This window comes from Carassius auratus, unplaced genomic scaffold (assembly GCF_003368295.1).
Source record: "Carassius auratus strain Wakin unplaced genomic scaffold, ASM336829v1 scaf_tig00217152, whole genome shotgun sequence".
Lineage (NCBI taxonomy): Eukaryota > Metazoa > Chordata > Actinopteri > Cypriniformes > Cyprinidae > Carassius > Carassius auratus.
In genome coordinates this window covers 292608-305990 of record NW_020528918.1, presented here as the reverse complement: position 1 = coordinate 305990, position 13383 = coordinate 292608, and the positions used below count along the sequence as shown (strand labels likewise).

Below are 13383 nucleotides of genomic sequence, written 5' to 3'. Positions count from 1 at the left end.
ATTCAGCCACATCCACAGACTGAGGGGGTGAGAATGACAAAGGACCAGCAAACACGAAAGGGTAAGGTGCACTATAAATAGGGAGGAAAATACATGAGGGACAGGTGAGCATAATTAGACCAACTAGGCTAACAAGAGGGTGTGGTAAAGAGGAAACAAGGGGGAGGGGCTAAAGGAAGCACATGGACAAGGAAAACAAGGCCATGTGCTGAAACAAGACATAGACACAAGAAAGAAAAACACAAGACAAACAGTGTCAGTGCAAAACCCTGACACCAGCTTGCCCCCGTGCAGCTGCCAGCGAAGCTTGGACTGATAGACCTGTTCTTAAGCGCACATCAAATCTTAAGTGCACATCAATTATTATTTGGAGTATTCTGTAGGTTGCATAAATAACTATTGTTATTTATAGTTATAGTACAACAATTATAGTATTGTTACTAAGTTACAACTACTCTGTGCTGTATATTAATATCCAAACTATAGTTAAAACACTATCAATTAGCACAGTAACAAGATCGGCAGTTTAAGACATTAACTTGTAAGCACAAAACACAAGATACTTCTCTTTTCAATATGAATAAGGCTTTATTAGATAAATCTAAGACATATAAACTAATCTAACACATAAACACACGCACTCACACATTCACACAAGTTGCAGGAAGATCGAAAGTTAAGGAAAGATTAGTTTAAGAGAATGGAAATCTGGAATCCCAAGTTTACAGCAATACATTAAATTGCATAGACATGAACAACCATCAACCACGTAATTAGCCATCGCATTGAGTTCCTCAATGAGGTTAAAAATATATTAGATACACCAGTACAAATCAGAGTCTGGAGGTAAGTACTTGCATCTCCTGTGTAAAGGGAGTCCCCTTTGTTGTCCTTGGCTCGTTTTGTATCACTCGAAGGTGATTGTGCTCTCGGGCGAGATCCCCATTCGTCAGTCTCTTTCTGACGTAACATAGAATGTGACTGACTGAAAGGGAACCAGGACGTTTTTTAGCCAAGGTTTGATCATGTTGAAACTTTAGAGACCTTAGAAATATCAGAATCAGAATCAGAATGAGCTTTATTGCCAGGTATATTTACACATACGAGGAATTTGTTTTCGTGACAGAAGCTCCGCAGTACAACAGAATGACAGCGACAGAACATAAAACACATAATAAAAGAATAAAAAATACAAATATGTAGACAGTGAATGACAATATACAAATGACAATATCTGTATCTAATATGATACAGAAGGCTTTATAGAGTTGGTGGCTGTGTGTCTCTGGTTCTAAACTGTGCATAAATTAAGTGAGTAAGAAGTTAGACACTATATTTATCCATTTTCATCATAAGTAGGGTCACAGGGAACTCAGAACATAAGCAAGAAAAACCTCTGGATAGTCCCTCACAGACACTTGTGGGGGAAACCCATGGAAATCCATGACAACAAAGAACATGCAAACTCAACAGAGAAAGGGCTCAATGGCTCAGTCTGGACAATCACAAGATGCTTACAAGATCATTTAATTAAATCCAATTTCAATGAGAAATTACAAAATTTAAATGGTAAAATGATACAAAACCATTGATTTCAAGATTTCTAATTGTAAACTGTCCTTACAAACAGCATAAAAAAGTATTCTATTTTCCTGGGGCCTGTATCACAAATGTAAATCTCTTAAGCAGTCATTCCCTGTATCTGACACTTCAAATTAAAGCACACTTCACAAAGAAATTGTTTGCTGCATGGACAAAATTGTATTATTTAAAATTCAAGAGATTTGGATTTGTTTTTGTCAGATGATCTTCATCATGTAAAAGCTCTGTACGCTAACTTTGGGGAATCAATAGCCTTGTCATTTTTCATATTTCATTTGACTTGGATGTTTAACTGGGCTCTTAATCAGCAGGCTTACATTTGTCTTTTAATCCAAATGTTTATGCATTTAAAGACGAGAACCAGCAGATGCTCTTGAGAGGCACTCAGAAAACTATATGATGATTATATTTATGATAGATTTACAAGTTTAGATGTCAGCACTCTTGCTGTGATTCTAAGGGTCTTAAACATGCACAGCTGTTTGTAGCACTATGCATATTTATTCAGGTGTTCAGGGTAATCATCAGTTAAAATACAGAAAGATATCAGAAAGACATCTACATTTGTATACATTTATTTTAAAAGACTATTATTTTACGTCACACAGGAGAGCCACTCCTCTTAGGATCCAGTATTCTGGAGGGTGACTGGTTCTCAGGTCAACAGCTGCAATGTTGTTCAGGTCTGTTCGAACAGGCTTTTTATATATTGGACATGAGTACAAGCGAGGATCTTTGACACCTTAGGAAAGATACAGTAAGTTAGCAATGAGGTTTTGCATGTTTTAAAAACATATATACTTTTATTTTTATTCTGGAAAGTTTAAAAAAACAAAAAAAAACAAAAACAAAAAAAAACATAATATATGTGTATAAGGCAAAACTCTTACTTGCAAATGTTAATCCACTGTATAGATTAAATTAGCCCCAATCACATTAATTTAGGCTAAAAAAAAAACAATTCACCCACTGGAAATAAACATAAATTGCCTACATATTGGCACACTTAGTAAACATAAAATGTCTTTGGTGTTTAGCTTTTAATGTTGCATTTAATAAAATATAAAATGTTATAAAAGTAAAATCCATTAAATAAAATACAATAAAATAAAATAAATAATCAAATTAAAAGTATTCCACAACTATTGTCACCCGTCAACCATTCAGTTAATATATATATATATATATATATATATATATATATATATATATATATATATATATATATATATATATATATATATACAGTATTGTTCAAAATAATAGCAGTACAATGTGACTAACCAGAATAATCAAGGTTTTTAGTATATTTTTTATTGCTACGTGGCAAACAAGTTACCAGTAGGTTCAGTAGATTGTCAGAAAACAAACAAGACCCAGCATTCATGATATGCACGCTCTTAAGGCTGTGCAATTGGGCAATTAGTTGAAAGGGGTGTGTTCAAAAAAATAGCAGTGTCTACCTTTGACTGTACAAACTCAAAACTATTTTGTACAAACATTTTTTTTTTCTGGGATTTAGCAATCCTGTGAATCACTAAACTAATATTTAGTTGTATGACCACAGTTTTTTAAAACTGCTTGACATCTGGGTGGCATGGAGTCAACCAACTTGTGGCACCTCTCAGCTGTTATTCCACTCCATGATTCTTTAACAACATTCCACAATTCATTCACATTTCTTGGTTTTGCTTCAGAAACAGCATTTTTGATATCACCCCACAAGTTCTCAATTGGATTAAGGTCTGGAGATTGGGCTGGCCACTCCATAACATTAATTTTGTTGGTTTGGAACCAAGACTTTGCCCGTTTACTAGTGTGTTTTGGGTCATTGTCTTGTTGAAACAACCATTTCAAGGGCATGTCCTCTTCAGCATAGGGCAACATGACCTCTTCAAGTATTTTAACATATGCAAACTGATCCATGATCCCTGGTATGCGATAAATAGGCCCCACACCATAGTAGGAGAAACATGCCCATATCATGATGCTTGCACCTCCATGCTTCACTGTCTTCACTGTGTACTGTGGCTTGAATTCAGAGTTTGGGGGTCGTCTCACAAACTGCCTGTGGCCCTTGGACCCAAAAAGAACAATTTTACTCTCATCAGTCCACAAAATGTTCCTCCATTTCTCTTTAGGCCAGTTGATGTGTTCTTTGGCAAATTGTAACCTCTTCTGCACATGCCTTTTTTTTTAACAGAGGGACTTTGCGGGGGATTCTTGAAAATAGATTAGCTTCACACAGACGTCTTCTAACTGTCACAGTACTTACAGGTAACTCCAGACTGTCTTTGATCATCCTGGAGGTGATCATTGGCTGAGCCTTTGCCATTCTGGTTATTCTTCTATCCATTTTGATGGTTGTCTTCCGTTTTCTTCCACGTATCTCTGGTTTTGCTCTCCATTTTAAGGCATTGGAGATCATTTTAGCTGAACAGCCTATCATTTTTTGCACCTCTTTATAGGTTTTCCCCTCTCTAATCAACTTTTTAATCAAAGTACGCTGTTCTTCTGAACAATGTCTTGAACGACCCATTTTCCTCAGCTTTCAAATGCATGTTCAACAAGTGTTGGCTTCATCCTTAAATAGGGGCCACCTGATTCACACCTGTTTCTTCACAAAATTGATGACCTCAGTGATTGAATGCCACACTGCTATTTTTTTGAACACACCCCTTTCAACTAATTCAACTAATTGCCCAATTGCACAGCCTTAAGAGCGTGCATATCATGAATACTGGGTCTCATTTGTTTTCTGAGAATCTACTGAACCTACTGGTAACTTGTTTGCCACGTAGCAATAAAAAAATATACGAAAAACCTTGATTATTCTGGTTAGTCACATTGTACTGCTATTATTTTGAACAATACTGTATACATACACACACAAAGAAAAACAAGTAGAATAGAAAAAATAGAAAGCTAATGTTTTTTGTTAATATTTTTTTTATAAAAAATAAAGATAAAGTAGACTAGAAAGTGCTAGATATAAAGGGTCAAATAAAGATGAATATATATATATATATATATATATATATATATATATATATATATATATATATAGAGAGAGAGAGAGAGAGAGAGAGAGAGAGAGAGAGAAAGAGAGAGAGAGAGAGAGAGAGAGAGAGAGAGAGAGAGAGTGCAGTGTTGCCAGATATTGCTATAAATAAAAATAGAAAAATAAACCAAAATTATTTCAGATCTTTTGTAAATAAGTTGATACACTTAACTGAGCCTAAACTAAAACAACCTAGTTTATTAACTTTCTAAAGTGTCAAATTAAGTGGAAGAGACAAGTCCTGAAATGCTTATTAGAGCTGAAAGTTTCATTCACTCCAGCAGCATCAACGATCATTTTCATACCACAGACGTTAAGCATTCTTGCAAACTGTCTAAATTGATAGATGCAGACATTCATATGAGGAGTATTAAAGGAGGAGTATTAAACTAAAGATTTTAATGAATTAACTCTTTGGTGGACAGTAAAGTTAAGATTTTAACATTTTGTTCGTTGCTAAGCATCTAGCTGTAACATACTACTTCATCATTTCGCAATGTATAAATTCGTCACCACACTGCAGGGTTAACACTGCAAAAGCAAAAGCAGGGTTTCATAACCCTGGATAAAAAGCAGTGCTAATCCCCACTAATGTGTGAAATGTACCTTTAATGTGTGAAATGTACCTTTACCTGGGGTTAAAAGCAGGTTTAGAATGATGATAGGGTTAAGCACAGTGTAAAAAGCTCTCTGTTTGGGATTTATTTATTTATTTGCAATAATTTACTTTAATTAAAAGCTATGTTTTTGTAATGAATTTTTTTTAATATTCTCCTTTACTTCTGTTCATATTTACCAGGGGTGCCAATATTAGTAGAGACTGTTACATTACCTAAAAATAAATTAAATATACTCTGTCTGGCATATTGAAATAATTATTTTAGTTCATGTGTATAAAATCAGCAAAAATGAAAGGAAAAAAAATACCATTGTTCTCTGCGTACATCCTGACCACAGGCATCATCTCAAACAGTACTTTGGGTTTGGAATCAATGAGCCTGCAGTTTCTGCGGTCCCAGCCTGCCCCTTCCAGGTAGAGACCGTAAACATACACCCCCCCTGCAGGAGGCTGTGTGATGTCATCCTTCATCCATTTTGTAACTTCATTACACAGAACCATACGGTCCAGCGCCCACCCCTTGTTAGCACGAGTGATCTCCTGTCAAGTTAAATGATTAACATGTAATGCTTGTAACTTAATATTGAATCACTCAAGATGAATGAAAAATCTCACACCCATCTATCAATCATATCCTAACTGAATAGGAGTATAAAATAATATAATAAGCAATTCAATATAATTCACACAAAATGTATTGTTGTTTTAAAAGTATATGAAGCATCTGGGTTTTTTCTTTAAATTTATTCTCAAAGGTGCAGGTGTTGGCACAGAAACACAGCTGAGAAAAGAAAACAGGACAGGTGCCTAATTTTAATTAAAATAATCATATAAGAGGCCCAAATTGAGCATATTTGGTGTAGTTGCTAATATTTCTATAACCAGAAGGTAAATCATTAAAACATGTATAACAGTATAACAGACAACATAAAATGCATATATCCAAATAACATATCTTATAAAGATGGTATTTGAATGCTGAGTTTTATGACCAAAGGTCATACTGTGGGACCAAAACATATAATGCAATGCAATGCAATGTTGACTGAGAAACAAATAAATGTTCTTCATAAGCCTGATTTTATCATGAATTAAAAAAAAAAAAAAAAAAAAAAAAAGTATGGATATCCAAGTAAACCTAAGTGTTCATCTTGAAATCTAAAAAGTTATTCTAACATTTATCATAAAAGGTTTCACAGCAAAAACACAAGTGTACAATAAGGTAATGTTTATAGAATTATTCTAAAAACGTATTTTACTTTAACCCCCCCCCCTACAAATAATACTATATATATATATATATATATATATATATATATATATATATATATATATATATATATATATATATATATATATATATATATATATATATATATATATTAGCTCAAGACATCAGGAAGGGAATGAGTACAAGTGTAAGTTACCCACCTGTCTCATAGCTGTCAGGAACCCCTGTGGGTTGAAGAAGCCTGTCATCCAAAAGCAGTTGGGTCGTCCATCAAAAACCCATGAGTGGAATTGTCGGTTCCGCTCCAGCAACTCTGTGAACCAAAACCCCAGAGTGGTGGAAGCCCAGGAGGCCTGCATACACACACACACTGTCTATTGTGAGAGAGTTCAAAACAAAGCAGTTTTTGACATCCGGTTCTCGAACGAATCATTCGATGTAACCGGATCTTTTTGAACCAGTTCACCAAATCGAACTGAATCGTTTTAAACAGTTCGCGTCTCCAATACGCATTAATCCACAAATGACTTAAGCTGTTAACTTTTTTAATGTGGCTGACACTTATCTGGCTCGGCTCTGTGTTCATCTTCAGTTCTCTCTTCACAGCAGTTCAGTCAGTGTACTGTTTGAGTAAATGAATTACTCTGGGATATTGGTTTGTTTTAACTCAGAGGGAGTGTCAGCCACATTAAAAAAGTTAACAGCTTAAGTCATTTGTCACAAAACTGCTGTGTTTTGAACTCTCTCACAACAGACACGGAAGAGAAGACAATGATGAATAAATTAGTAGTTTTTGCTATTTTTGAACCAAGATGTATTTTCAAAAAATTCTAACTGACCCTCTGATGTAACATGGACTACTTTGATGATGTTTTTCTTACCTTTCTGGACATGGAAAGTATACAATACACACAATGGAGGGACTAAGAGCTCTTGGACTAAATCTAAAATATCTTAAACAGTGTTCCAAAGAATATCGGAGGTCTCACGGGTTAGGAACGACATGAGGGTGAGTTTTTAATAAAATAATTATGATTTTTCGAGGAACTAACCCTTTAAATCCTTTAATTTTTTAAAATGACATAGATTATCCAAAAAAAAAAAAAAAAGAGTTATGGACTGATTTGCTAACAGCTTGTGCCAGCACAAACCCTCTTTTGGCATTAAAGAAAAACTGCTGTCAGGATCTGTTAAAGACACAGTGAATTTTTTTTATTTTTTTTTATTGGCTTTACTGGATATGTACATACTTGTCATCTAATTAGAATATCATCAAAAAGTTAATTTATTTCATTAATTCCATTCAAAAAGTGAAAATTTAATATTATATTGATTCATTCAAACAGACTTTTACATTTCAAATGTTTATTTCTTTTAATTTTGATGATTATAACTGACAACTAAGGAAAATCCCAAATTCATTACCTCTGAAAATTCAATATTGACACATGGTGCCACACTCTAATCAGCTAATTAACTCAACACCTGCAAAGCCTTTAAATGGTCTCTCAGTTTAGTTTTGTAGGCTACACAATCATGGGGAAGACTGCTGACTTGACAGTTGTCCAAAAGATGACCACTGACACCTTGCACAAAGAGGGCAGGACACAATAGGTCATTACAAAAGAGGCTGGCTGTTCACAGAGCTCTGTGTCCAAGCACATTAATAGAGAGGCGAAGGGAAGGAAAAGATGTGGTAGAAAAAACTGTACAAAGCAATAGGGATAACAGCACCCTGGAGAGGATTGTGAAACAAAACCCATTCAAAAATGTGGGGGAGATTCACAAACAGTGGACTGCAATTGGAGTCAGTGTTTCAAGAACCACTAAGCACAGACGTATGCAAGACATGGGTTTCAGGCAGCTGTCGGATTCCTTGTGCCAAGCAACTCTTGAACAACAGACAGCCTCAGAAGCATCTAAAGACAAAAAGGACTTTCTCTGATGTAAGTGAATTTTGTATTTCCTTTGGATATCAGGGTCCCAGATTCTGGAGGAAGAGAGGATAGGCACACAATCCACATGGCTTGAGATTCAGTGTAAAGCAGATGACAGTCAGTGCCATGTCATCTGCTGGTGTTGGTCCACTGTGTTTTCTGAGGTCCAAGTTCAAGACAGCCGTATACCAGGAAGTTTTAGAGCACTTCATTCTTCCTGCTGCTGACCAACTTTATGGAGATGCAGATTACATTTTCCGACAAGGCTTGGCACCTGCACACAGTGGCAAAGCTACCAGTACCTGGTTTAAGGACCATGGTATCCCTGTTCTTAAAGCTGCAGTAGGTAACTTTTGTAAAAATATATTTTTTACATATTTGTTAAACCTGTCATTATGTCCTGACAGTAGAATATGAGACAGATAATCTGTGAAAAAATCAAGCTCCTCTGGCTCCTCTCAGTGGTCCTATTGCCATTTGCAGAAATACATCGCTGCCGTTAAGAAACAATCTATCAGAGCTGCGGTCCGTAACTTTGTTTGTGTTCAAAATGTAGAAAAATGTATGTAATAAGCGAGTACACCATGAATCCATTTTCCAAACCGTGTTTTTAGCTTGTCCTGAATCACTAGGGTGCACCTATAATAAGTGTTTATATTCTGACTATTTTAGATTGCTTCTGGGGTACCGTGGCGGAGTAACCCAGTACCTTTGTGATTCTTCATAGACATAAACAGAGAGAAGTAGTTCCAGCTACGATGTTCTTCCGCAAGACGCAAGAAGTTCTGTTTATTAACCGCTAGAGCGTCAAAAGTTACCCACTGCAGTCTTAATTGGCCAGCCTGACCTTAACCCCATAGAAAATCTATGGGGTATTGGGAAGAGGATGATGCAATATGCCAGACCCAAGAATGCAGAAGAGCTTGAAGGCCACTATCAAAGCAACCTGGGCTCTCATAACACCTGAGCAGTGCCACAGACTGATCGACTCAATGCCACACCGCATTGCTGCCGTAATTCAGGCAAAAGGAGCCCCAACTAAGTATTGAGTGCTGTACATGCTCATACTTTTCATGATCATATATTTTAGTTCTCCAAGATTTCTAAAAATCCTTTTCTTGTATTGGTCTTAATTAATATCCTAATTTTCTGAGATACTGAATTTGGGATTTTCAGTCAGTTTTAATCATCAAAATTAAAAGAAATAAGCATCTGAAATATATCAGTCTGTGTGTAATGAATGAATATAATATACAAGTTTCACTTTTTGAAATAGCAAAAAAAAATTTATAGCATATTTAAAAAAATCTAATAATAAACAGGATATATATATATATATATATATATATATATATATATATATATATATATATATATAGTACAGACCAAAAGTTTGGACACACCTTCTCATTCAAAGAGTTTTTTTTATTTTCATGACTATGAAAATTGTAGAGTCACACTGAAAGCATCAAGGGCTATTTGGTTAAGAAGGAGAGTGATGGGTTGCTGCGCCAGATGACCTGGCCTCCACAGTCACCGGACCTGAACCCAATCGAGATGGTTTAGGGGTGAGCTGGACCGCAGACTGAAGGCAAAAGGGCCAACAAGTGCTAAGCATCTCTCGGGGAACTCCTTCAAGACTGTTGGAAGACCATTTCAGGTGACTACCTCTTGAAGCTCATCAAGAGAATGCCTAGAGTGTGCAAAGCAGTAATCAAAGCAAAAGGTGGCTACTTTGAAGAACCTAGAATATGACATTTTCAGTTGTTTCACACTTTTTTGCTATGTATTTATTTCCATATATAATTCCACATGTGTTAATTTATAGTTTTGATGCCTTCAGTGTGAATCTACAATTTTCATAGTCATGAAAATAAAAAAAAACTCTTTGAATGAGAAGGTGTGTCCAAACTTTTGGTCTGTACTGTGTGTATATATTTATATGTATATATGAGTTGTGGGGAAGTCATGGCCTAGTGATTAGAGAGTTTGACTCCTAACCCTAGGGTTGTGGGTTCGAATCTTGGGCTGGCAAAACCATGACTTCGGGGGCACTGAACCCCCAACTGCTCCCCAGGTGCCGAAGCATAAATGGCTGCCCACTGCTCTGGGTGTGTGTTCACTGCTGTGTGTGTGCACTTTGGATAGATTAAATGCAGAGCACAAATTCTGAGTATGGGTCACCATACTTGGCTGTATGTCACTCACTCAAATCTATAATAATTATTATTACATCCTATTTATTATTATATCCAATTTCCATTTAGATTTGTTTAAATATGCTATTTAAAAATAGTAAAATGGACCTGCTCGACAGTCACAGATATATATGTGTGTATGTGTGTGTGTATATTCATATGAAATTAAATGAAATGTGCAAGCAGAAACAAGTGAAGCGCTCATGTTTTTTTTTTGTGTACATTGTGTGTCCAACACATTACACATTATCACAAAGGCAACAAACAATCTGTAACCTTTTTCCAGCGTGCAGGTATTCGGGCATCATACATGCAGTCCAGTGCATCTCGCAGGTTCTCACTCATAATGATGGTTCCATCAATGGCCAGCTTAAGGTCACTCAGCGTGTTTCTGACCAGAACAATCACTCTCTGCATGCGATCAATCTCCTGCCGCAGGAAAATGTTCATTGGCTGAAGGGGACCCATGCTCATCAATCTCTCTCTGACCTGGATAAATGATGAAATCTGAATGAATAACAAAGGATTTAAATTCTACTAAGACAGCATTGCATTGCATAGCATTGTTTAAGATATTTGCATTATTTTAGCATCCAGTTCAATTAAGGTATTATTTATTATTAATCTGCTGGTGGAGACAATAACAAATATACTAATATTTATTATTGTCTCCACCAGCAGATTAATATGCAATGAATCTGATGTAATTTGCATGGTTGCAGTTCCCCAGTTTGTTCCAGGTTTTTGAGGATGCAGCAGACTACTCAAATCTAGCATAGTTTATTATTGTTATAGTTTACGATTCACCACCATGATCTCGGCTCTTTTAAATATCAAAAGTGCTTGTTAATACAGTCCGTCTGAAGTTGTAAAACTCATCTCCATAAATTATATGTTGTTCTGCTGCCATGACCAATAGAGACTGTACACAAACACTTCAGAATTCAATTTACCGTCAAAAAAAAAAAAAAAAAAGTATTTACATGTAGCAACTCACTCTATTGACTCTAATTAGAACCTGCAATTTGGTGTGAGAACATTTGTGAGCCTCAAAAAAAAGACAAATGCATTAGTGCAGGCAGTCTGTGACTTCCATCCGTCAACCCGGAGAATGTCTCCTCAGGACTCGAGCTCCAGACAGCAAAGGCCATTTGCTACCATTGGGCTCTGAGCTCTTCATCAACCATACAAAATTTTGCTGCATCATTTTTGCCCCATCTGAAGCTTTACCTCAGATGGTACAAAATCTGGAGGCAGTTTTTCCAGCATGTCATCTGCTAGCCGACCCACGATTGCCTCCCTGGTCTCACCGCCTCCACTGGAGCTGTCCTTTGGTTGGATGCTCAGAATATTGTCTAGTACATCCTTGGCGAGTTTGCTTTGGTAGGTTATATCTGCATTTGGGTGGAGACCGAACACCTCAGGGGTGTCATATGTGGGGAGACCCTGCAGGAGAGAAAGAGATCAAGTTCAATCTATCTATCTATCTATCTATCTATCTATCTATCTATCTATCTATCTATCTATCTATCTGTCTGTCTGTCTGTCTGTCTGTCTGTCTGTCTGTCTGTCTGTCTGTCTGTCTGTCTGTCTGTCTGTCTGTCTGTCTAGAAGGGTCTAAAAACATAATAAAAAATTGCATGAATCCCTGTAATCTCCCATTCAATCTACTGTCTGTCTGCTGCAGCAGCAAACTCCCCCATCATGCATCTTTTGTCATCACTTTGCAAACACTTCACACATTTTTGAATGCAATTTTTTTAATAGTACTAATAAAGAAAATGTGCTAAATGGACGCGAGGTACACAATAACCAGAAAATGAATTTATCATCAGTAAATCCAGTTTATTTCAAACTGAATTTTCCATATTTTAAACCATGTTCATACTTTAAAATTAATATAAAATTAAAAGATGCAAATAATTAAACTATGCCTGCATGAATATTATTATTAATTTGTATTACTATTTTTTGAGTGTAATGAAATCTAAAGCATCTTGTATCAGTTTTGATAAACTGATGCATGTTTTCCCACATCTCTCATCATTTTTGAAAATAAATCATGATTAAAGTTGTTTATTAGTTGATTAATACATGCATACAGTGTTGTGTACCAGCTATACAAGTCATCTCGCATTATACATACATTCATCATAATTTCAACTCAACAAATGTGATTAGAGAGATGCACAGCTGAATGAAAGCTAGGATAACCCCCTCCCCCCACCCTTTTCTTTATTTAAGCAAAATGTCTTGCATGTTTCTCAAGGAGCTTTTGTATGTGGTTTCATTCACTAATGGTGATAAGAACGTTGTGTGCTACACACTGAACAATGCTGTGGCATGTATGAGTGAGTGCACAGACTGTGTCCTGGAACTGTGGTTGACATTGAGTCAGAAAGAAACATCCTGTGCTGTGATTTGGGGCTAAAAACATCCATCAAAATCAGCTCATATAGAATAAAGATCAGGCATACTCGACCGGCAGCTGTGCTATTTCTCTCACGAGGATGCCACTGCCTTACATGACAAGTGCTGATGAATCAGCTTTATGGTTTATGCATACAGATTACGGTACATTACAATTGACAAAAGATAGGCCTTTTTTATACTGGAATATATATATATATATATATATATACATACATATATATATACATACATACATATATACATACATACATATACATATACATATACATTTTTGTATGCAGTATGCAGTTTATTTTTAATTT

The 13383-nt window shown here is 35.9% G+C and overlaps 1 protein-coding gene across 2 annotated transcripts in view; it reads right to left on the bottom strand.

Moving 5' to 3' along the window:
• Positions 1-794: 794 nt before the first annotated feature.
• The window catches only part of dnah5 (dynein, axonemal, heavy chain 5), a 179193-nt gene continuing 166604 nt past the window's right edge, over positions 795-13383 (bottom strand). The window contains exons 76-80 of one of the 2 annotated variants that reach the window (XM_026264930.1): positions 11879-12094; positions 10925-11137; positions 6714-6866; positions 5591-5822; positions 795-2344 (exon numbers count right to left, since the gene is read on the bottom strand). In XM_026264930.1, the coding sequence (XP_026120715.1) occupies positions 2193-2344; positions 5591-5822; positions 6714-6866; positions 10925-11137; positions 11879-12094 (966 nt within the window). In that variant the 3' untranslated portion in view covers positions 795-2192. The remainder of the gene's footprint in view (positions 2345-5590; positions 5823-6713; positions 6867-10924; positions 11138-11878; positions 12095-13383) is intronic. The other variant, XM_026264931.1, reaches the window with a different exon arrangement.